This window comes from Jaculus jaculus, chromosome 8 (genome assembly GCF_020740685.1).
Source record: "Jaculus jaculus isolate mJacJac1 chromosome 8, mJacJac1.mat.Y.cur, whole genome shotgun sequence".
Taxonomy (NCBI): domain Eukaryota; kingdom Metazoa; phylum Chordata; class Mammalia; order Rodentia; family Dipodidae; genus Jaculus; species Jaculus jaculus.
Window position 1 is genome coordinate 46,526,733 of NC_059109.1, and position 24,634 is coordinate 46,551,366.

Consider the following 24,634-nt stretch of genomic DNA (forward strand, 5'->3'; position numbering starts at 1 on the left):
TGAGGCTTGTCTTGAACTCCTGATCCTCCTATCTCCACCTCCTCCAACAAGTTCTGGGATTATAGGCATGCACCACCACCCTTAGCACTATCTACAATGTCTTAAAGATAATGTAACAATTTATTTGAGAGACCCTGGAGACAGAAAGAGGCAGATAGAGAGTGCGTATGGGCACTCCAGGTCCTCACACCACTGTGAACAAACTCCATATGCGTGCACTGTTTTGTGCATTTGGCTTTATGTGGGTACTAGGGAACTGAACCTGGGCCATCAGACTTTGCAAGCAAGCATCTTTAACCACTGAATCATCTTTACAGCCCTATATTCTACATTAAAAAATATTTTAGTTTTATTTGTTTGACAGAGAAAGAGGGAGAAAGAGAGAATGGGCACACCAGGGCTTTTAGTCACTGCAAACGAACTTCAGATGTGTGTACCCCTTGTGCATCTGGCTAATGTGGGTCCTGGGGAATTGAACCTGGGTCCTTTGTCTTTGCAGGCAAATGCCTTAACTGCTAAGCCATCCCTCCAGCCCCCTATCTTCTACATTTTTAATGCAATTATTTTTGGGAAGAAATGCATGTATATTGCATTTAAAAATAAATTTTATTTATTTGCATGCATGTGTATGTACACTTTTGGGTGTCTTGCCATTACTACTGCAAAAAATTCCAGAAAGATGTGACTTTGTGTCTGACTTTATGAGGGTGCTGAGGAATTGGACCTGGACTTACAGGCTTTGTAAGCAAATACCTTTAACCACTTGGCTATCTCCCCTGCCCTATTGCATTTTTTTTTTTCTCCTGAGGTAGGGTTTCACTCTAGTCCAGGCTGACCTGGAATTCACTATGTAGTCTCAGGGTGGCCTTGAACTCATGGTGATCCTACCTCTGTCTCCTGAATGCTGGGATTAAAGGCATGTGCCACCATGGCTGGTTCTCCTATTGTATTTTTTAAAAACAGGACTCACTATGTCATTTAGGAGGATTTTGAGTGCACATCTAGGCTCTCTGTGCTTCCTGAGTTGATGGGATTACAGGCCTGTACTACCATATCTGGCCAGGGAGTTTTGATTATTGATTGGCATGCATTACTGCAGGAGATCTCTGTCTCTTTCTGCTTCACTTTTAATATAGCATACTGTGGTGGTTTGATTCAGGTGTCCCCCATAAACTTAGGTGTTCTGAATGCTAGGTTCCCAGCTGATTTGGGAATTAATGCCTCCTGGAGGCAGTGTTTTGTTGGGAGTGGGCTTATGGGTATTATAGCCAGTTTCCCCTTGCCAGTTTTTGGTATTCTCTTCTGCTGATGTTGGCCAGGAGGTGATATCCACCCTCTGCTCATGCCATTGTTTTTCCCTGCCATCATGAAGCTTCCCCTAGAGTCTGTAAGCCAAAATAAACCTTTGTTTTTCCCACAAGCTACTCTTGGTTGGGTGATTTCTGCCAGTAATGCAAATAGTAAAGTTGGTACCAAGAGTGGTGTCATTGCTTTTGAAGTATGATGGGCTGGTTCTCTCCTTAGGATCTGCATCTGTCTGAACAAGAGAAGCAAATTCTCTGATGGAGAGTAAAGTTAGCACCAGAAAAATGACATAACCAATCCCCCCTTTTTTTAAAAGAGAGAATGTAATATGTGTAGGCCCTCTTGTAGCCCATGATTGGTGGGAGCTTGATAATGGAGAGAGTGGTCTCATTTTTGGATATTCTGATTTGTATCCCAGCTTCAGCTATGGGTTTCATTCTACTGAGCAGATCAGTTAGCCAAATCAAGAGCAGCTGATTTCCCACCATGGCTGTGTGCCACTATTGCACTTGTGTTGGTGAACCTGGCACCAGCACAAGGGTGAAGGAGATAGACACAGAGAATAATCAACTCCTACCAAACTAGATATTCAGAGAGACAGAGGCTCCCAAGACCTCATCACTGTAGCAAACTTAAAATAAACCCAACATGGCTCAAGGAAATTTGTGGAAGAGGTGGCGAAAAGAATGTTAGAGCCACATATTGGGTCATGATATACAGAGACATTGCCTTCTACTCATTACTGATGGCTGACCCCACAATGCACGGCCCATATTCCACAACAAGGAGGATCCCTGAAGAAGGGGGAGGTCAGGGAGGAGGCTAACAATGGTACCAACTTGATTGTATTCACTGAGTACAAAACTAATAATAATAATAAAAAAAAGAGTGGTGTCATTGCTGCTTGTAACCTAATTGTGTGGTTTTGGCCTTTTGGAGCTCATTTTCAAGAGGAATGTGGAAGGATTTGAAAACTTGCTAAGAGATGCCTTGTAATGCTTTAAATACAGCTTGATGGACTATTCTGGTCAGAGTTGAAAGACTTGAATGCAGTAAGAACTAAGGACTGTGAGGTTTGGCTTATGAGGGTGAGAAAGAGCTTTGTCAAGACTGGGCTAGAAGTAGTTTGTGTGAGGCTTGCTGTTATGCACATGTCCTGAGAACTTGTGCAGGGTTGCTTTGTGTAGAAATGGACTGGTGTGAGCAGAGGGATATGGCACAGAAATAAATTCTTTGGGCTTAAACTTCTGCCCATTCAGCTGCAATTATATGAGAGATTAAAACCTTTGAGATTGGACCTGCTGACTTACATTAGGGCAACAGGAAGAATATAGACTCTTTTGAAGGGGCCTGAATGCTCAAGGAATGTCCTGTCTTCAAAGTCTACTTTATTCCCCCCCTCCACCAACCTGGATTAGCAAATTGGCATGCTACAAGGTATTGTGGAGTATAAGTAATACAGGAAAGATAGGATCATTGAATTTTTAACATGGTCTTGTGTTTTGGAGATAGCTATGGGCAGTGTGAAGCAGGTTTGCTGGATTCCTGCATGGAGACCTGCCATGAGGATGAACCATGGGTTGCAGTGGAGACCTCGTGGAGATGCCAGGACCATGAGATAGCTGCTAAGGAGAGGTGGATGAGGTTTTCTAGGACTGTGAGTAGCCTATCTGGAGGGATGGAGTTGGAACTCCACAGACTTGTTACTGGTTAAAACTATCGGACTTGGAGACTTGTCACTGGCTAGAGTTGTTGGACTTGGAGCTACAGAGTTTGATGTTTTCCCTGGTTGTTTAAAATCTTCTATTGGTTGAATATTTTTTGCTATGCCCAGTGCTATCTTTTGCAATGTGAATATTTATTCTGTGCCATTATGTTTTTTTTTTGGGGGGGGTTGGTATTATGGCTCAGTTAAATGATCTCAGATTATGGGAATGTTTGAACATCATAAAGCTGGACTACATGCATTGCATTTTACATCATGGGTGATTATCAGATTATGGGGTCAGGAGCAGAATGTGGTGGTTTGATTCAGGTGTCCTCCATAAACTTAGGTGTTCTGAATGCTAGGTTCCCAGTGGATGGAGATTTGGGAATTAATGCCTTCTGGAGGCAGTGTATTGTTGTTGGGGGTGGGCTTATGGATATTATAGCCAGTTTCCTCTTGCCAGTTTTTGGCACACTCTCCTGTTGATGTTGGTCAGGAGGTGATGTCCACCCTCTGCTTATGCCATCGTTTCCCCTTGCTATCATAGAGCTTCTCCTTGAGTCTGTAAGCCAAAATAATAAACCTTTTTTTTTTTCCTCAAAAGCTGCTCTTGATCAGGTGATTTCTGCCAGCACTGGGAACCTAACTGCAGCACATACCATATTGAAATTCGTTGGTATATATTTCCTTTCTTCTGTATTGGAAGAACTCTCATTGTATCTTAAGTTTGACTTCTCACTAGTATGAATCAGATAATCTTCACTGGTCATGGTTATTTATGAAGTTCAATGCACTCAACCTGCTAGTGACTGGCTTAGGAATGGGCAAATAACCCAGTTGTGGCAATGAGATTATTAGGATATGTGTGTTGGAAAGTTTCCAGGATAGACAATACATATTCTTTAATCTTTTTATTTATTTATTTGAGAGAGAAAGAGAGAGAGAGAGGAAAAAAAGGGGGGGGTATGGGAAGAGAGTAAGAGAGAGAGAGAGAATGAATATGGGCATGCCAAGGCCTCCAGCAACTGCAAACAAACTCCAGATGCATGTGGCATCTTGTGCATCTGGTTTATGTGGGTCCTGGGGAATTGAACCTGGGTCCTTCGGTTTTGAAGGCAAGCACCTTAACTGCTAAGCTATTTTTCCAGCCCAGTTAATATACTTTTAAAAATAATACACTTTCCTAGTGCAAGTTACTATCTGGTCTGTCTTTAATGCCTGCAATTATGGGAGCCATTCTGTAACCATGCAGGCTGAGATGCAAAGGTCAAGGAAAATCACTTTGCTACAACAAAATTGGAAAGATGGGAAAAATCATACCCTTTTAAAAAATTAGTTATATACACAGTGTGTATACAGCTATGTTGGTACCATAGTTAGCCTCCTCCCTATCCTTCCCCATCCAAGGGACCCTCCTTGTTGGGGAATGTGAGTTGTGCAATGTGGGGATAGCCATCAGTTATGGGAAGGAGGTAATGTCTCTGTGCATAATGTCCCAACATGTGGCTTTAACAATCTTTCTGCCCCCTCTTCCACAAATTTTCCTGAGCCAAGTTAGGTTCGTTTTAGGTCTACTTCAGTGATGAGATCTTGGGAGGCTGTATGTCTCTGGATATCTGGTTTGGTAGGAGTTGAGTGTTCTCTGTGTCTGTCTCCTTCACCCTTGTGCTGGTACTAGGTTCCCCAAGAAAGCAGCACTCTTGCTCATTTACCCAGTTCCCCTATGGTTTTAGCTGGGGTCCTGGTGAGGTGCAATGGGCTGATTTTCTTCTCAGGTTCTGCATCCTTCTGAAAAAGAGAAGCAAATTCTCCAACAGAGAGTGAAGTCAGCACCAGATAAATGGGATAACTTATTATTTTAGAGAGAATTTAATCATACCTTTTGACATTGTTGAGTGAGCCATGGAAATCATCATAGAAGTTCTCTTCCTTTAGATTCCATGGAAGATAATGCCCATAATCATTGTCATGTGTGTTTTGTCATTGTTTTTTTTGCTGCTAAAAACATTGTAAATGAGACAATTTTCATGGAAGTCTGTCTCTGACTAGCATAAGTGTTTATAGTATAAGTGTTTGCATGTGTATGTGAATGTATAGTGAAGCAAAGAACATGTGCATGAGTTATTAGGAAAATATTTCATTAAATAGTACACATCTTGTCTGCTAACGTCCTCTATTTGTCTTCAACATTTTGTTATGAAAATTATCAAATAGCAGGGATGGAGAGATGGCTTAGCAGTTGAGACACTTGCCTGCAAAGCCAAAGGATCCAGGTTTGATTCCCCAGGACCCACCTAAGCCAGATGTACAAGGTGGTGTATGTGTCTGGAGTTTGTTTGCAATGGCTGAAGGCTCTGGAGTGTCCATTCCTTCCATCTCTCTGTCTCTTTCTCTCTCTCTCAAATAAATAAAAAATAAAACCTAAAAAAAGAAAATTATAAAATGGCAAATGAAAAACTTTTACTCAGAATACTTACACACTATTAAACTTTACTCTCCTAGATGATATATCTGTCTTTTCCTTTAATAACAAACATTGTACAAAATTATAATTTGGGGTGGGGAAAATGACTTGGGGGTTAAAGGCACTTGCTTGTAAAATTATGAACTTGATTATGATTTTTTAAACATTTTTTATTGACAACTTCCATAATAATAAAACAGACAATAAAACAAATGATTCCCTCCCCTTCCTTACTTTCCCCTTCACAAATCCACTTTCTATCATATCCTCTCCTTCTCTCAATTAGTCTCTCTTTTACTTTGTCATCATCTTTTCCTCCTATTATGAGGATCTTGTGAAGGTAGTGTTAGGCACTGCTAGGTCATGGATAGCCAAGCCAATTTGAGTGTGAATGATTGCATTATAGGCAGTCATACTCTTCCTTTGACTCTTACATTCTTTCTGCCACCTCTTCTGCAATGTAACCTGAACCTTGGAAGGTATGATAGAGATGTTTCAGTGCTGAACACTCCTCTGTCACTTCTTCTCAGCATTATGGTACTTTTTAGATGATTCTAGTGGTCACTGCCATCTGAAAATAGAAGCTTCTCTAACCAAAAGTGACAGTAGCATTAATATATGGGTATGCATGTTCAGAAATATGCACATAGGGCAGTTTGGTGAGCATAATATATGCATTTAGCCAGACAAGAGCAGGTGTTACACACCTATGGCTCATGACCTTCCTTGCCATAGGCTTTTGATTAGGTTTTCAGTACCAGGTATGTATTCCCTCCCATGGAGTAGGCCTCCAGTCTAATTAGAGAGCCATGGTTTTCCCCATAACAGACATGCCACTATTGTACCTGTTGGGTCATTTGACCTGTTGGCCAAGCAAGGCTTGCATTGTCCACTGTTTTCACCTCAGATGACTTCTGTCTCCCATAGGGCTACATGCAATGTAGCTTTTTCTGGCTTTCTGTCAACTGGTCTATAAGGAGGAAGTTTTCAGCTCAGCTCCAGCTTGATTTCTCAGTGACCTTTCAGCCGAAGTATGTGATATTTTTATTTGTATTATATGTACCTTGATTATTTTTCACCCCTTTATATGACTTTTTGACTTCATTCTTTGATGATTTGAAAGCATATTGTTGCACTAGTGAAAACAGCTTAGGTGGCTGAGTGTTCACTACTATGTAAGCATGAGGACCCAAGTTCCATACCTAGAACATATATATATGTATGTATATTACAAGAACATACCACTACACCATACATATAAGTGGTGTAGTGGTGTGTATTTGTAATCTTAGCATTGTGGAGACAGAGAGAGAGGTAGATCCCTGGGGTTCACTGGTCATCTAGTCTAGCCTAATTGGCAACTCCAGGCCAATGAATGACCCTGTTTCAAAAAGATAGATGGCATTTCTGAGGAATGACATCCAAGATTGTCTTCTGTCCTCCACACATGCACACACATGTGCACACACAATTGCAAGCAGAGAGAGAGATGAGATGGAGGGAGGCAGCGAGTATGAGCATGTCAGGGCTTCTTGCCACTGCAAATGAGCTCTAGACACATGTGACACTTTGGGTATCTGGATTTACATAAGTACTGGAGATTTGAACTTGGACCATCAGGCTTTGTAAGCAAGTACCACTGAGTTAAATCTCCAGCCCTCTAGCTTTTTTCTTTCACTATACTTCATTTAAAAATATTTTACTTATGTATTTATGAATGTATGTGTGTGTGTGTGTATGTGTGTCTTAGAGGGAGACAGGGGGGGAGAGAGAGAGAGAGAGAGAGAGGGAGAATGGGTGTGCCAGGGCCTCTAGCCATTGCAAAGGAATTCCAGAAGCATGTACAACCATGTGCTTCCAGTTTACACGGGTGCTGGGTTGTCAAACCTGGGTCTTTAGGCTTCACAGACATTCATATTTACCACTAAGCCATTTCTCCAGCCTTAAATTGTTTTTTGCATGTATATGTGTGTGTGTTAGTGTGCATGTGTATAGATAGAGGCCAGAAGTCAATGTTGAGTGGTTTCCTCAATTGTTTTCCACCTTATATATTGAACCCAGAATACACTAATTCAGCTAGTCTAGCTGACTAGCTTGCCCAGGGTATCTGCCTGTCTCCACCTTCAAAGTTCTGGGATTACCTACCATACTTGGCATTTCATATGGTTGCTGGGTATATAGACTCAGGTCTTCATGGTTGTGTGGCAAGCACTTTACTGACTGAGCCATTTCCCCAGTTCTTTTATATACTAAAATTTATATAAAGTGAAATGTATGTTTTAATAGTATATATATATATATATATATATATATATATATATATATTTTTTTTTTTTTTTTTCAAGGTAGAGTCTCACTCTACCCAGGCTGATCTGAATTCACTATGTAGCCTTAGGGTGGGCTCAAACTCATGGTGATTCTGCTACTTCTGCCTCCCAAGTGCTGGGATTAAAAGCGTGTGCAACCACACCTGTCAAGTTTTTTTTTTTTTTTAAGCAGGCGTGATGGCACACACCTTTTTTTTTTTTATTTTTTATTTTTTTTATTTATTTATTTGAGAGAGACAGACACAGAGAGAAAGACAGGTAGAGGGAGAGAGAGAGAATGGGCGCGCCAGGGCTTCCAGCCTCTGCAAACGAACTCCAGACGCGTGCGCCCCCTTGTGCATCTGGCTAACGTGGGACCTGGGGAACCGAGCCTCGAACCGGGGTCCTTAGGCTTCACAGGCAAGCGCTTAACCGCTAAGCCATCTCTCCAGCCCTCACACCTGTCAAGTTTTGACATATAATACACTTATAATGTGTCAACCTTTGTTAAAATAATTTTTAAAAGGAAAAAAATTAAAAAATGTAAAAATATTTCTACCAACACTTTCCCCATCTACCTTTTCCTTCTTTTTCAAAGAGGTACCTAGTTTTCTGGTATTTTTAGTACTTTATTAGCTTTGTTAGTTCTAGCATTTCATATAAGTGTAATCATATACATATAAACTCAACATTGACTTCTGGCCTCTATACACATGCACACTAACACACACATATACATGCAAGAGTACTTTTGCTGAGTATGTGTTGAAATCCATATATGATACCAACCTGAATATACCTGTTCTTGTCTGACATCCATATTTGCTGTGGGTATTAAGCAAACATCCTGTACATGGGTTTATTTTATTATTTATTTATTAGAGGGAGGGAGGGAGAGAAGGAGAGAGAGAGCGAGAGAGAGAGAAAGAAAGAGAAAGAGAGAGGCAGATAAATAATAGGCTCCCAGTGCCTTCAGCCATGGCAAACACCAGATGCATGCACCACCTTTTGAATCTGTCTTATGTGGGTCCTGGGCAGTCAAACCTGGATCCTTTAGCAAGCACCTTTAACTGATAAGCTAGGCAGCCCCTGCACATGTTTTAAAAAAATTTTTTTAAGTATATACTTAGGCATTTCATTTTCTCTGGCATGACTTTAAGTTGGATTTTAAATTTTTATTTTTCTATGTTCATTGTTAGCATAAGCATGAGATTAGTACAGAGCTAGGGCTATAACAGAGAAAGAACTTGTGATGAGTTTGCTGATTGGAAGATGGAGGACCATCTCATTCTAAAGGATTATCTCCTTCCAATACTGATTTAGGGGTTGTTTTATAGGGGAAGCAGATGATCACAGGTTGGTGAGCACCTTTTCATAGATGAAGGTGTGAATTCAAGTGCCTCACATGCAATTGGATCTGAAGCATGTTACATCTGATATTAATATGTAGTCATGAGATGTTTCTCAGTTTGGAAACCTCAAGAGCAAAGAGCATTATTTCCTTGGGCTATTCTTGTCATCAATGGACAGGTGATGGGGTAGCTGCCTTGAGGCCCTTTTGGTGAGTGAAAAAGTGACAATGATGAAAGAAAAACATACTTCACTGATTATTGTGAGGGACAAAGATCAAGTGGAGTTATAAAGGGATTTGGTATGATGGCCATACCTGTCATTTCAGCATGAGTCAAGGGGGATCAAGAGTCTGAAGGGTTGATCTTGCTGAACTCACTAGTTCTGGGAGACTTTTTGTAGGTTTCTTAGAATTTTTATGTGCACATTGTTTTTAAAAAATATATTTATTTTCAAGCAGAGAGATGGGGGGGTAGGGAGGAAGGAAGGAAGGAGACAGAGATTATGAGTACCAGGGTTTCTAGCCACTGCAAATGAATTCCAGATGCATGCACTGCTTTGTGTATCTGGTTTTATGTGGGTATTGAGGAATTGAACCCTGATTGTTAGGCTTTACAGGCAAGCATCTTAACTGTTAAACCATCTTTCCAGCCCTATACATTAATTTTTTGGCTAATAAAGTTTTATTTCTTGCTTTTCAGTGTTTATTTGTAATTTATGCCTTATCTCAGTGGCTAGAACTTTCAGTACTATGCTGGATAAAAGCAGTGGAAAGAGTCATCCTTGTGTTGTTCTTGATCTTAAGATGAAAGCATTCAGTGGTTTTGTAAATCTCTTTAGGAAAAATAACAGTAATTTTTTCTATTCCTAATTTGTAAAGGTTTCTTTTGGTGCTAGTAGGTAGAACCCAGGACCTCACATATGCTAGGCAAATGTTTTGCCACACCTGTAGCCTTTGTTTTCAAGGTAGGGTCCCACACTAGCCTAGACTGACCTGACACTCATTCTGTAGTCCCGGTCTGGCTTGAACTAACAGTGATCCTCTTATGTCTGCCTCCTGAATGCTAGTATTAAAGGCATGTGCTTGCTTGGCTACCTGTTGCCTTTGTTTTATCAGCAGGAATGGGTGATGGATTTTGTCGAACAGTTCTTCAGTGCCAATTGATTTTCTTCTTTAGCTAATTTTTGGGGTATGTGTGCACAGTATGTGGTGTGTGTATGTTGTAGCACATGTGTGTATAGATATGTATGCCTCATGCACATATGTGCAGAGGCCAGAGGAAGACATTGGGTGTCCTCCTGTATTGCTCTTCCACTTTATTTCCCTGAGACTGAGTTTCTTATTAAACCTGAGCTTCCAATTTTTTGGTTAGGCTGGCACCAGGGAGCCTTAATGATCCTCTGTCTGCATTCCTCTTGGTGCTAGTATTACAGGCATGTGCCACCATGCTTTCTTACATGGGCCTTGGGGACCAAACTCAGGTTCTTATGTTTGTGCAGCAAGTTCCTCTACCTGCTAAGCCATCTCTAGAGCCTCTTCTTTAGTTTACTGCTGTGTGTATACTGTCTTGATTTTCAAGTTACACTTTATTGAGCTATTATTGGATTCTTTTGCTAATATGTTATTAAAGAATTTTGTGGGCTGGAGAGATGGCTTAGTGGTTAAGCATTTGCCTGTGAAGCCTAAGGACCTCCGTTTGAGGCTTGATTCTCCAGGGCCCACATTAGCCAGATGCACAATGGGGCGCATGTGTCTGGAGTTTGTTTGCAGTGGCTGGAGGCCCTGGTGCACCCATTCTCTCTTTCTCTCTATCTGCCTCTCTCTCTGTGTCCATCACTTTCAAATAAATAAATAAAAATAAACAAAAAATTTTTAAGAATTTTGTGTTAAGATTTGTGAGAAATGTTTGGGTTTTCTCTGTTACTTATTTATTCATTTAAGAGAGGCGGGGGGGAGATGGACGGGGAATGAATGAATGACAATGGGCACACCAGGACCTTCAGCCACTGCAAACCGAACTCCAGATGCATGTGCTACCATGTGCGTCTGGCTTATGTGTGTCCTGGGGAATTGAACCTGGGGTCCTTTGGCTTTGCAGGCAAGTGTTTTAACTGCTAAGCCATCTATCTACTCCTCTTTTTTTTTTTTTTTTTTTTTTTAAGAAAGGAAACATGATAGCCCTGGGCAGGGTAGGCAGGGATGGATGAAAGGCCCTTTTAAAAAATATTTTTATTTATTTGAAAGGCGGGGGAGGGGGAGTAGAGATATAAGACATAAAGAGAGAAAGAATGGGCACACTAGGGACTCCAACCACTGCAAACAAACTCTGTGTGCCACCTTGTGCATCTGGCTCATGTGGGTCCTGGGGAATCAAACCTGGGTCCTTAGGTTGTACAGGCAAGCATCTTAACTGCTAAACCTTTGTTGCAGTTAGGTTTGCATGCTGGCAGAAATCACCTGACCAATAGCAGCTTGTGGAAAAAACAAAGGTTTATTTTGGCTTACAGTTTCAAGGGGAAGCTCCATGATGGAAGGAGAAAACAATGGCATGAGCAGAGGATAGACATCAACCTCCTGGCCAACAACATATGGACCGCAGCAACAGGAGAGTGTGCCAAACACTGAAAAGGGAAAACTGGCTAATATACCCATATACCTACCCCCCAAAATACTCTGCCTCCAGGAGGCATTAATTCCCAAATCTCTACAGCTAGGAACCTAGCATTCAGAACATCTAAGTTTATGAGGGACACCTGAATCAAACCACCACAGCCATCTCTCCAGCCCCTGTTATGCCCTTTTACATCCATCCATCCATCCATCCATCCATCCATACATACATACATACATACATATTTATTTACTTATTTTTTGGAAATGACTCTAAAATGGTGTTAATGCTTTTCTAAATGTTTGGTAGAATTCTCCAGTGAGAGCTTGAGTGGTGACTTAGTCATTAAATGCACTTGCTTACAAAGCCTGCTGGCCTAGGTTCAATTCCCTAGAGTGGCACAAACGTTTGGAGTTCATTTGCAGTGGCAAGAGGCCCTGGCATGCCCATTCTCTGTCTCTCATAAATACATTTTTTAAAAAATTAAAAAAAGAATTCTTTAGCAAAATTATGTAGGCCTGGAGATTTTGCAGGGTAGAACTTTAATGGATGCTTGTCAATGTGGTAATGGCAGGTTGGAGGAAGGGAGCATTTAGGTTATTCTCATGAAGACTTATTCTTAGGTGAGTCTCAGTCTCAGGATGAGATATTCATGAGTATTCTGGTCCCACATCCCCGTTGCCCACTCCCTCATGATAGAACTGCAGTTTTGTCTTCTTGTTCTCCGAGTTCCCACCTGCAGCAGGTTTCCACAAGCATTTTCAGTTCATAGTTCTTATTGCCCTTTTCTCCTGTAGATGCAGGCTTTTGTTCTTTGGGAAATATAGAAGAGTGTTCAGTGATCACTGTTGGTCCACTGGGTCCTTGACTGCCGTTCCCCTACATACAGTTGAAAGGTTTTTGTCTGTAAGGGAGAGAAGACAGTTTGTGATAGCTATCTTCTTCAACAGCTAGTATCTGAGGGGAAAACTTTTTCGGAATTTCTTTTGCCCTCCTCTGTAAGCCCCTGGTGGGTTCCTGAAAGGAAACCCTGCTGGAAAGGATCCTCTCCCATGCTATTTAAAAGCTGCTCAGGGGGTTCATATTCTACCATAGTCCACACTCTGCCTTTAGCCACTTAGTAAGGGGTTTCTTTCTCATTCAGTTGAATCTTAGTGGTTTTCTTTTTCTTTTTTCTTTTGTTTTTTTTTTAAGGTAGGGTGTCACTGTAGCCCAGACTGATGTGGAATTCACTACATAGTCTCAGGGTGGCCTTGAACTCATGGCAATTTTCCTACCTCTGCCTTCTGAGTGCTGGGTTTAAAGGTGTGCACCACCACACCCAGCTTCTTTTTCCTTTTCTTTCTTTATTTTGGTTTTTTGAGGTAGGGTCTTGCTCTAGTCCAGACGGACCTGGAATTCACTATGTAGTCTCAGGTTGGCCTCAAATTCTCTGTGATCCTTCTGCCTCTGCCCACAGGTGCTGGGATTAAAGGCATGTGCCACCATGCCCGGCTGTCTTTTTCTTTTTGAGATAGAGTCTTGCTATATATTCAGACTGCCCACAAATTTGTGTCTTCCTGCCTTGGCTTCCCTAGTGCCCAGCTGCCTGAATCTTCTTACCAGTGCTCAATGCCTCTTGTCTCAGGTAAACAAATGCTGGAGATTTACCTGTCTCTAGCCAGGTTTTAGATTTTGGGTTCCGGTCCTCTGCTGGATTTGTCCATTTACTTTGCAAGGTTTCCAATATTTTCCATGCATGTATGAAAGGCTTCCATTTCTACCTTTCTGAAAGAGCTGGAACTAAATGTTTGAAGTTCTAATTTTCATATCATTTTTCTTTTTTTTCTTAGGAAGCAGAAACTCAATATGAAGAGCAGATTGCTAAAATTATTATGGAGGCACAAGAACTTAAATGGCAAAAAGTAAGTATTTCCCACTCAGATTAGCATTTTTTTAGTATCATCTATTTGTTTTTATCAAGGCAGGGTCATAATCTAGTCCAGGCTTACTTGGAACTCACTTTGTAGCCCAGGCTGTCCTCAAACTCAGCGATCTTCCTACCTCAGCCTTTTAGTGCTGGGATTAAAGGCATGTACCACCATGTCTAGCTAAAATATATTTTAATTCTTATGACAAAAATCACGATATCCTAAATAAATCTGGGGATAGTGTGTTATTTGAAACAGAGCTTCCTGAAAGCTCTCACTAACACTGCTGATAAGTTTTATGAGTTTACATTTTTAGGTTATGTGATGTAACATTGAGGATGGCTCTGAAAACTTCCATTTTGTATCTAAGAAACATAGTATACTAATAGGGGAATGAGAATATTTTGAAAGTGGTGATAGTTTAAAATTTCTACCATATTTTCTCAAAGTGGTATTATATAATATAATTAAAGAGAAAAAAACAAACAGTATTATGGCCCTGGGGAGATGGGTCAGTAGTTGAAGACACAGTTCCATACAAAGGCTGAAGTTCCAGGTTTGATTCTCCAGCACTTACATAAAGCTGGGGTAGAGACCCTGGTATGCCCATATACATGTACACATATAAATAAATAAATAAATAAATAAATAAATAAATAAATAAAATAAATAGTATTAACTCTGATTTTATCTCTAACTTTACCCTAAAGCACTTATTATAGTGCTTTTCATGTTTTTCCCTCGAAGTAATACTAAAGCTCAAAAGTGAAAACTTAGGGAGCTGGAGAGATGGCTTAGTGGTTAAGACATTTGCCTGCAAAGCCAAAGGACCTTGGTTTAATTGCCTAGGACTCATGTAAACCAGAGGCACAAGGGGGTGCATGCGTCTGGAGTTTGTTTGCAGTGGCAAGAGCCCTGGTGTGCCCATTCTCTCTCTCTCCCTCTCTCTGCCTCTTTCTCTCAAATAAATAAGTAAAAATAAAAGTGTTTTAAAAAAAGTGAAAGCTTAATGGTGGTGATTCCTCTTTCCATTCAGCAAGATTGAAACAGGAACTTAGGTGCACCATATCCAGATTAGAATTCAAATGACAGAGTTTAAACTGAATTTGGAAGTATTGAAATTTCAAGGCCAGGCTGACCCCCATGGTTGTGGAATATGGGAATAAAACCGGGGTTAGGCTATATGAGGGACAGATGTACTTACTATATGTCTGTCCATGGAGAGGAAGAACAGGTAGACTGTAAGTAAAAACTAAGCTCAAAGTAGACTGAATAATGTAAAGTCATATTTTATCCCTGTTGTTTGTTTTGAGACTAGATCCTATAGCCCAATGTACTCTCAAACTTGTGGCTCAAGTAATCCTTCCAGTTCATCTTTCTGAGTAGCTGGTATGTAATATAGTTTTCTAGTCATGGTCAGCTATGTTTCAAGTTTGGATAAGGAGAATCAACAATATAAATATATTAGGAAGGGATTCAGTAATTCAGTTAATCAATATATTTACATAATCATTTAAAATACCAAGGGCATGTTTGGGAGTACTTAGGCTGGTTCTAAGGTTTGTATAGAAATATATATAGAAGAGTGGTTGGGAAAGTTTTGGGAAAGAAAGAAGAGGGCATAGCAGTACTTTGATTCTTAAGTTTTATAATGCTATAATAATTAAAGCAACTTGGAAGTATACATGTGAATTAATTAGTAGAACTTAAGGGTTTAGAAACAGCCAAATACATAAAATAATCAAATTAGTGATTGAAGTGGCTTTCAAGTCAATGAAGAGCATTGTATTGCTTAATAGTGATAGAGCTGGGTTTCACCTGAAAGAAAAAAACCCCAGATCCCTCTATTACTTTACAAAAGAATTATACAAATGAAGAGACTTTCATACACCGACAGCAGCATAAATCAGAAGCACCTTGTATTCACCAGAAGGTCTCCAAACAACCTGCTAAAAAAAACAACTAGCTATTAGAATTCATTGTAGTGAGAACACTTTATAGTCTTGGGATTTCAGTAGGGACGGCACTGGGATTATAGGTATGTACACACCTGTGACCCTATCTCAACAAACAAAGAAACAAAACAAACATTCAAATTAAACTAAGAGAATAAAAGCCATTCCCAAATCACAAGTTCAGTCCATTTTCTTTTTTTAAAAATTAGTTTTCTATTGTGCAAGTACAGGCAGTTTGGTACCATTATTAGGCTCATCCATGACCTACCCCCTCCCCATTGGCCCCTACTTGTTCAGGTATATGGGTCGTGCATTGTGGGGTTAACCCACAGTTATTGGTATGATAAATGTCTCTGTATATCATGACCCAACATGTGGCTCTGACATTCTTTCTGCCCCCTCTTCTGCAGAATTTTCCTGAGCCAGGTTGGGTTCATTTTTGGTCTGCTGTGCTAGTTGTCAAAATGCCTAACATTATCTCTTAGTCATGGCTCTTTGTGTTTGGTTTTGTTTTTGGGGTAATTTCTTTCTTTTATTTATTTATTTATTTGAGAGAGACAGAGAGGGACAGAAAGAGGCAGATAGAGAGAGGGAGAGAGAATGGGCGTGGCAGGGCCTCCAGCCACTGCAGATGAACTCCAGATGCATGTGCCCCCTTGTGCATCTGGCTAACGTGGGTCCTGGGGAGTTGAGCCTTGAACCAGGGTCCTTAGACTTCACAGGCAAGCCCTTAACCGTTAAGCCATTTCTCCAGCCCTTTTGGGGTCATTTCTAAGCCAGCACTTTTATCCATTGAGCAATCTCCTCAGCATGGGGTCACTCCCAGAAGACATCTTTGAGTTTTAGGTTCTGTAAAGGATCTATAACTTACACTTAATGAAGCAGATGCATGAATCCTTTGGGATTCTTTACCAGGTTTGTCTGAAGAAAGGAAATACCCCAACTCGGGGAACAAGTAGCCAATTTTACAGGTTAGTCTAATAAGTTTGTATGGTAACAGACAATGAGTATATGGGAAAAATGGATTTAATAATCTTATGAGTCAAAGGTAATATACTATTAGCTCTCAATTTTTGGGGGGGTTTTCAAGGTAGGATCTTGCTCTAGCCCAGGCTGACCTACATAATCCTAGGGTGGCCTTGAACTCATGGTGATCCTCCTACCTTTGCCTCCCAAGTGCTGGGATTAAAGGCATGTGCCACCACGCCTGGCTAGCTTTTATTTTTTTTCTTAGGATTTAGGATGATGGGGCCAGTGGATTTCTAAAGAAATAAGGAGGCTTTGTAAAGTTTTCTAATAACAATGCCAGTAAAGTGAGTGCCTCTCACTGACAATCCTGTTTGGGAAAACAAAGTTAAGCAATTTTTTCCCACTCTCAGAACTGCAGCTCTCTGGTTGGAAGTTTCAGTACATCCTGAGAGGAAGTTAGCAGTGAGGAGAACACATTCAACCCATTTCAGGGTTAAAGTTAGGAAATTTATTTCTTGGGACCCCAAGGTTTGGATTCTCAAGGACAACAGTTTCATCAGGATGGTTTTGGTGGCAGATGAGATATGTAACTAAGGCATCCTCAGCAGTTTTATTAAAACTTCATTTCTAATTGAGTTTCAATCTGTCATTGCTCTGATGGATAATGTCATGTAAATTTTTATAGTTTCATTGAGGTCCTCTGGTGCCACTGTTTGTCCTGAAACAGATGTCTTTTGTAATTTATAATCATGTTGTCTTCATAACCCTGGAGTCTGTTTTGGACCTTCTAAAATAGCCTCTTAAAGTCTTTAGATTTAAAGATTCCAAGTTATAATATTTTAGCTGTTAGAGTATCATTGAACCTAAGACCATGTATCATGATTAGTGGGACATTTCCTTTTGCCTTTTGGTTATTCTTTTAGTGTGAAGATATGATGATCACCTCTTTTAGAAGGCACCAGAGTGCTGAAATTGCTGGTCATTTTAAATTGGAATTCCTGCTGAGGTTATAAACCCTCACTGTACATGATGTAGAATCATGGGTGTCTCCAAAGGCATAGTGCTGTTAATGTTGTTCACTCTTACCTTTGCTGAGTAGAAGTTATTATCTTGGCTGATTTTACTTTTGTTAAGGAACCATAAATGTTAATGTCAGTTGAAACTATTGTACTATATCCTGTTTGATAATTTTCACATTTTAATTACAATAAATAAATCTGTAGCCCTTATTTAGAGACCAGATTGTCATGGATTCCCCCTTCTCTGGATAGTAAAGTGTAACAGCCTTTAAAAAGTTTCTTTATAAACAGTATTTATTAGAACTAAATTTCAAAGAAATACATTTCACATAAGTTGCTGATCATCAAAATATTTTTTAAGTTTTTAAAAATTTTATAAATTTATTTGCAAGGCGAGAGAGAGAGAGTGAGAGAGCGAGAGAGAGAGAGAGTGCGTGTGCGCGTACACACACAAGCGAGCGCACCAGGGCCTCTAGCCTCTGCAAATAAACTCCAGATGCATGTGGAATGTATGCACCACTTTGTGCATCTGGCTTTACGTGAGTACTGGGGAATTGAGCTCAGGTCATTATGCTTTGTAAGCAAATACCTTAACTGCTGAGCCATCTCTCCAGCCCAAAATATTTCATGAAAGTTTATCATTATTCAATCTTTCTTACATTAGTGTATTTGCTCTTTTTTCATTAGAACATGAAACATTTCAAGTTTTTTTTTTGTTTTTTCGAGGTAGGGTCTCATTCTAGCCCAGGCTGACCTGGAATTCACTATGGAGTCTCAGGGTGGCCTCGAACTCATGGCAATCCTCCTACCTCTGCCTCCCCGAGTGCTGGGATTAAAGGCATGCGCCACCACGCCCAGCACATTTCAAGTTTTCATTTAAGTTCTTACATATATATGTATAAAATGAATACCAATATGTACATATGTATGACTATAAAATAAATAACATATTCAAAAGTGTATTTTTGTGTGTAAGTCATAGAAGGCTGTCCTGCAGGCATGCTATGGCTATTGCTATCTTTTCTTTTCTTTTCTTTTTTTTTTTTTTGAGGTCGAGTCTTGCTCTAGGCTGACCTGAAGTTCATTATGTAGTCCCAGGCTGTCTTTGAACTCACAGTAATCCTCCGACCTTGGCTTCCCAAGTGCTGGGATTAAAGGCCAGCATGCCAGCGTGCTTGGTGGCTGTTACTGTCTTGAAATCAGAACACTTGTGATTACCTGCATAGGACTAAGTGTACTCCATTCCCTTGTGGAAGGGAGAAAGGGCTCATGAGATAGTTCATGAGGAGATGTGTGGCACAGAGATCTTTCCCTTCCTCAAGGACATATAAACTGCTAACAATTGTTGGTGGGATTACAATGGAACATAGACATGCAAGTTGCATCTTCTATGCTAGCCTTTGATTTGGCAGGTAAATTGCATAGAGAAGTTAAATGAAGGCATTGGTTTACCATTCCTTGTGGCTAGGGGAGGGAGGCATAAGGAAAGGAGAATATAAGTAAGATCTATGTTAAATAGTCTCTTCTGGGAGCCAAAATCTTAGAACCCATGGGAAGAATCAAAACAATGAAGAGGGAAGAAATGAGGTCAAAATGATAGTGGGGAAACTGGGCATGAGAGAGGTTGTTTGTGATACCTTACTCACCAACATAGGGAGGACTATGCTCACCTGAATGTTAAGCAGAAATTTAACTCCCCAGGGACCTTAGGACTAGTATGGGGGCCTTTGTGGCTTTGTTGAGTCCAATGGCTGTGGTGTGTCTGAGTGACTTAGGCAAATAAATTGATTTTATAAAGTGATAAAATGATGAAGAAGGTTTGAGAAACAGGAAAGCAGACACAGGAACCTGTCCAGGTCACTCAAAAGCAAGTGTGGTAAGATGTATGTCAAGCTAGTTACTAGGAAAGAAATTGACCAGAAGCCAAATACAGTATTTATGAGCCTCTGGAAGGCTTTTAACCCTGAGCAACAATTCCTCCAAGTGGTGAAGTAAAGAGTTAATGACAGCATTATAGATGAAAAAGATTTAACTTGTTCCAGGGGTGGGTAATTGTCCCAGTGGTGTTATGTACATTTCTTCTTTCAATAAAGTATATGGAAAAAGCTGGATGTGGTGGTGCATGCCTTTAATCCCAGCACTGGGGAGGCAGAGATAGGAGGATCACCATAAGTTCAAAGCCACCCTGAGACTACCTAATGAATTCCAGGTCAGCCTGGGCTAGAGCGAGACCCTACCTCAAAAGACCAATAAATAAATAAATAAATAAATAAATAAATAAATAAATAAATGACAAAGTATATGGAAGTGTAAATTCTTTGTGCAGCCTGGGCCCCTTGAGCAATCATGTGTTGTCAATGAAGAGCTGTGTAGTCCTTCAGTTCACTGGCAATGGCTAGGCAGAGAAGCACAAACCAGCCTTATGAGGCTCCTCAGAGGTGAGGAACTGTGCAGTGGCCCCATGGCAGTGCCCCAGGGTGAGGAAACTGGATGGCTCATGAAGAATGATTGTGGATTATAGAGAGTGCAGCAAGGTAGTGTATCTCATCCATACCACATATCCAACATTGCCCTTTTGAAGAAACAGTAGAAGCAATGGGGTCTTTTCATGCTGTGTTTATCCTTTATAACTTTAAAATAGAGAGAGAAAGGGATATATATATAGAGAGAGAGGGGGGGGGAGGGAGGGAATATATAGGTACACCAAAGCCTGTAGCCACTACAAATGAACTCCAGATACATGTGCCACCATGTGCATCTGGCTTACATGGGTTCTGGGGAATTGAACCTGGGTCCTTGGGTTTCACAGGCAAGCATTTTAACTGCTAAGCCATCTCTCCAGCCCTCCTTTCTAACTTTTTTTTAATGTACCCTTTGAATTCAAAGACTAATTGGCACTTACCTGAAATGGACAGCAGTAGGCAGAGAGCCTTCTCATCCTCTGTGAAAAGATTTCATTATAGCATACCTGAAGAAGTAAGGATAGAGAATTAATCTGTACCAGGTACAGGGGGTCAATTGTGAATTCTTGGAAGTTTTATGTTGGGTAAGATGCAGTTGTTACTTGACTAAATGACTGGGAGAATTGTCACCAACAGTTTTACTTTGTTATTGACTCCATGTTTTGTACTATCAGTATGTCAAGCAAGATGTGTCTACTGGTGCAGTAATGCTCGAACCATTATAGGTGTAGGCAAGTGCTTCTTGATTGAATTTCTCAAAGCTCTACACTAAGGAACCCATATTAAGCACTATATGCCACAGTGAAAATCTATGCCTGGAGGGGACCTACTGCTCTTCTTTTGCTATATGGGTATCATATACCTGTAAGATTTTCTTCTAGACATCTATGTTTATGTAGATTACTGCTGCAGTTGGCCTTGGTCAGGGAAGCTACTTTTTTAAAGTTTGTGATGGATAGATTATACACTTATAACTAGTCAAAAACTGCTGAAAATCAATGACTGTTACTGTAGCATAGCAGACCAATGCTCAGCTTAAATGCTGATTTAAAATAATCATATATCTGTTGTACCCCCTTCAAAGTTCGGGGAAAATCATGGAAGAGATGGGCATAAATTATGTAAAAACCAGAGGAAAGAGTAGAGTGTTGTGGAACTATGTTCTTTGGGCATAATATGACCATCACCAACTTGAAATTTCAGTAGCTCTAATTACCTATAGGAGACTTTCACAAGATAAGGCCCACTAGCATTTGCTTATGGAAGTGAAAGAGGATTTACAAGGTGGCATACAAAGTGGAGCATGAGACCTTTCCCCTTCCCCAAGGATATGCATGCTGTTGGCATGTATATGGAGAAGGAAGACTCTTCTTAAGTGGTACAGCCCCTTGTAAGTTGCCTGTACTCCTGTAAGTAACCCCAGTTGAGGTCACTGGGGGCAAGCTAGACTTGAGTGGAACAGTTTCTTGGTCTGTCATTATCCCTTATCTAGGTTGGATAGATATTCACCTTTTTATAGAAAAGTCATGCAGCAGTCTCTTTTAAGGTAATGGACATGGTATCATAAAGGAGACTATAATCTTCTAATTTGGAGCTGGGCGTGGCGGCTCATGCCTTTAATCCCAGCATTTGGGAGGCACAGGTGGGAGAATCACCATGAGTTTGAGACCGCCCTGCGACTACATGGTGAGTTCCAGGTCAGCCTGGGCTAGAGTGAGACCCTACGTCAAAAAACCAAAAACCAAAAACCAAAAAAAAAAAAAAATCTTCTAATTTGACTCCAGTGCAGCTCACAAGGTAGAACAGGGCAAATCTCTAGAGTTTTATTTTTTAATATCTGGAGTTTTAGAGATGCTTACTATATGAGTAGCTCATTGACCCTGAAGGAGAGAATTGTTTGACTCTCTGCATATATACATTTTTTTTTTTTACATAAATGAAAGCTGGCTGGCTATGTAGCACAGGTTAGCTTTGAACTTTTTTTTTTTTTTGAGGTAGGGTCTCATTCTAGCCCAGGTTGACTTGGAATTCACTTTGTAGTCTCAGGATGGCCTTGAACTCATGGAGATCCTCCTCCTCTGCCTCCTGAGAGCTGGGATTAAAGGTATGTGCCACCATGCCCCACTTGAACCCTTTTTTTTCCTTTTGGTTTCTCACTCTAGTAATCTCGGGGTGGCCTTGAACTCACAAGTGATCCTCTACATATACCTCACGAGTGCTGGGATTAAAGGCATGCACCACCACTTTTTTTTCAAGGTAGCGTTTCACTCTAGCTCAGGCTGACCTGGAATTCACTATGTAGTCTCAGGGTGGCCTTGAACTCACGGTGATCCTCCTACCTCTGCCTCCCAAGTGCTGGGATTAAAGGCGTGCGCCACCATGCCTGGCTGTTCCACCACTTTTAAATTAATTTTATATTATTTATATGTGTGTGTGAGAGAGAGATGGGGAGGGAAGAAGAAGGAAGAAAGAATGTGGGAATATAGGGGGTGTGCATGCCACAGTACACTTGTGGAGGTCAGAGGACAACATTCAGGTCTCTTCTTGCCTGTCCATCTCATTTGAGGTGGGTTTCTCGCTCTGCTGTTCTTTGCTGTGCTAGCCAAGAGTTTCTGTGACATCTGCCTGTCTTTGTCTCCCATTTCACTCTCAGCTTCAGTGTGCTTCTGGTTTTTTAAGTACGGTCTTGGAATCAAACTTGGATATTCCAGTTGGAACGATAAGCACTTTATCCACTGAGCTATCTCCCCAGCCTTCCCCTGAAAATTGTTTTAATATTTAGAACAAATTATCTTTGTAAGTTTGGTGATAAAATGAAAAATTGAGTACACAATTTCTCCCATGAACAATTTCATTGATTTGTCCACTTGATTTTCTCCTCTCTCTCTTCTTTCCTTCCCTCTCTCCTCCTCTTTCCTTCCTTCTTTCTTTCCTTCCTCCATTCCTCTATCCCCCCTCCCTCCCTCCCTTCCTCTTTCCTTTCCTTTTCTTTATTTTATTTTTAAGGTACTCACTGGAACCACCTAGATCTCATTCTTTAGTCTTAGGCTGGTCTCAGACTCACAGTAATCCTCCTACCTCTTCCTCCTGAGTGCCAGGATTAAAGATGTGTACCACCATGCCTACATATTGATTTATTTTTATGTATACATTTAGTTTTTTACAAAAATAATTAACTTATGCATGAACTTTATTTCATTATGGTATTTTCATATATGCTCTGCTATTGTTGATATTTCTTACCCACTTTTTTTTTTTTTTTTTTTTTTTGGTTTTTTGAGGTAGGGTCTCACTCTAGCCCAGGCTGACCTGGAATTCACTATGGAGTCTCAGGGTGGCCTTGAACTCACGGCAATCCTCCTACCTCTGCCTCCCGAATGCTGGGATTAAAGGCGTGCGCCACCATGCCCGGCAATCTTACCCACTTTTTGCTGTTTTTCTTTCCTGCCCCATTAGCTTCTGCTTTCCTGTCACATGTATTCTCTTGCCCTGTGTCTTCACTTCCTAGCCTTCCTTATGTTTTTAAAATTATTTTTAATTTTTATTTTTTGAGGTAGAGTCACACTCTGACCTGGAATTCACTATGTAGTCTCAGGTTGGCCTCAAACTCACAGTGATCCTCCTACCACTGCCTTCTGAGTGCTGGGATTAAAGGTGTGCACTATCATGCCTGTCCCTTCCTTATTTTTAATACATCTGTTTATGTGTGGGGGGATGGGTACAGGCCTTATTTATTTGTTTGCTTTTTAGGTAAATCCAACAGAATGGTTTTTTTAATGAGAGATAAAGAAAGAGGGAGAATTGGCATGCCAGTGCCTCCAGCCACTGTAATGGAACTCCAAATGTGTGCCATTTTGTGCACATGAACAACCTTGTGCGCTTGTGTGACCTTGTGCATCTGGCTTACATGGAATCTGGGGAGTCGAACATTGGTCCTTAGGATTTGCAGGCAAGTGTGTGAACTGCTAAGCCACCTCTCCAGCCCCCCCCCTTTTTTTTTTGTTTTTTTGAGGTAGGGTCTTACTCTGGTCCAGGCTGACCGGGAATTAATTATGTAGTCTCAGGGTGGCCTCGAACTCATGGTGATTCTCCTACCTCTGTCTCCTGAGTGCTGGAACTAAAGGCGTGTGCCACCACGCCTGACTTCCTATTTGTTTTTTATATTTATTTATTTGACAGAGAAAGAGGGAGGGAGGGAGAGAGAGAGAGAGAATGGGCATGCCAGGGCTTCCAGTCACTGCAAATGAACTCCAGACATGTGTGTCCCCTTGAGCATCTGGATAATGTGGGCCATGGAGAATCGAGCCTGGGTCTTTTGGCTTTGCAGACAAACACTTTAACCGCTAAGCAATCCCTCCAGCCTTTCCCATTTGTTTTAAAAAAAGTATTTATATATATTTATTTATTAGAGAGAGAATGGGTGTGCTAGGGTCTCTAGCCACTGCAAATGAACTCCAAATGCATGCACCACCATGTGCATCTGGCTTCATATGAATTCTGTGGAATTGAGCCTGTCCTGAAGCTTTGCAGGCAAGCACCTTAATTGCTAAACCATCTCTTCAGCCCTTTATTTA

General features: G+C 40.7%; 1 protein-coding gene across 1 annotated transcript in view; it reads left to right on the top strand.

Moving 5' to 3' along the window:
- Ccdc73 (coiled-coil domain containing 73) overlaps positions 1-24,634 on the top strand; it is a 134,584-nt gene that overhangs the window by 8,421 nt on the left and 101,529 nt on the right. The window contains exon 2 of the mRNA XM_045156599.1: positions 13,578-13,649. Coding sequence (XP_045012534.1) covers positions 13,578-13,649 — 72 coding nt within the window. The remainder of the gene's footprint in view (positions 1-13,577; positions 13,650-24,634) is intronic.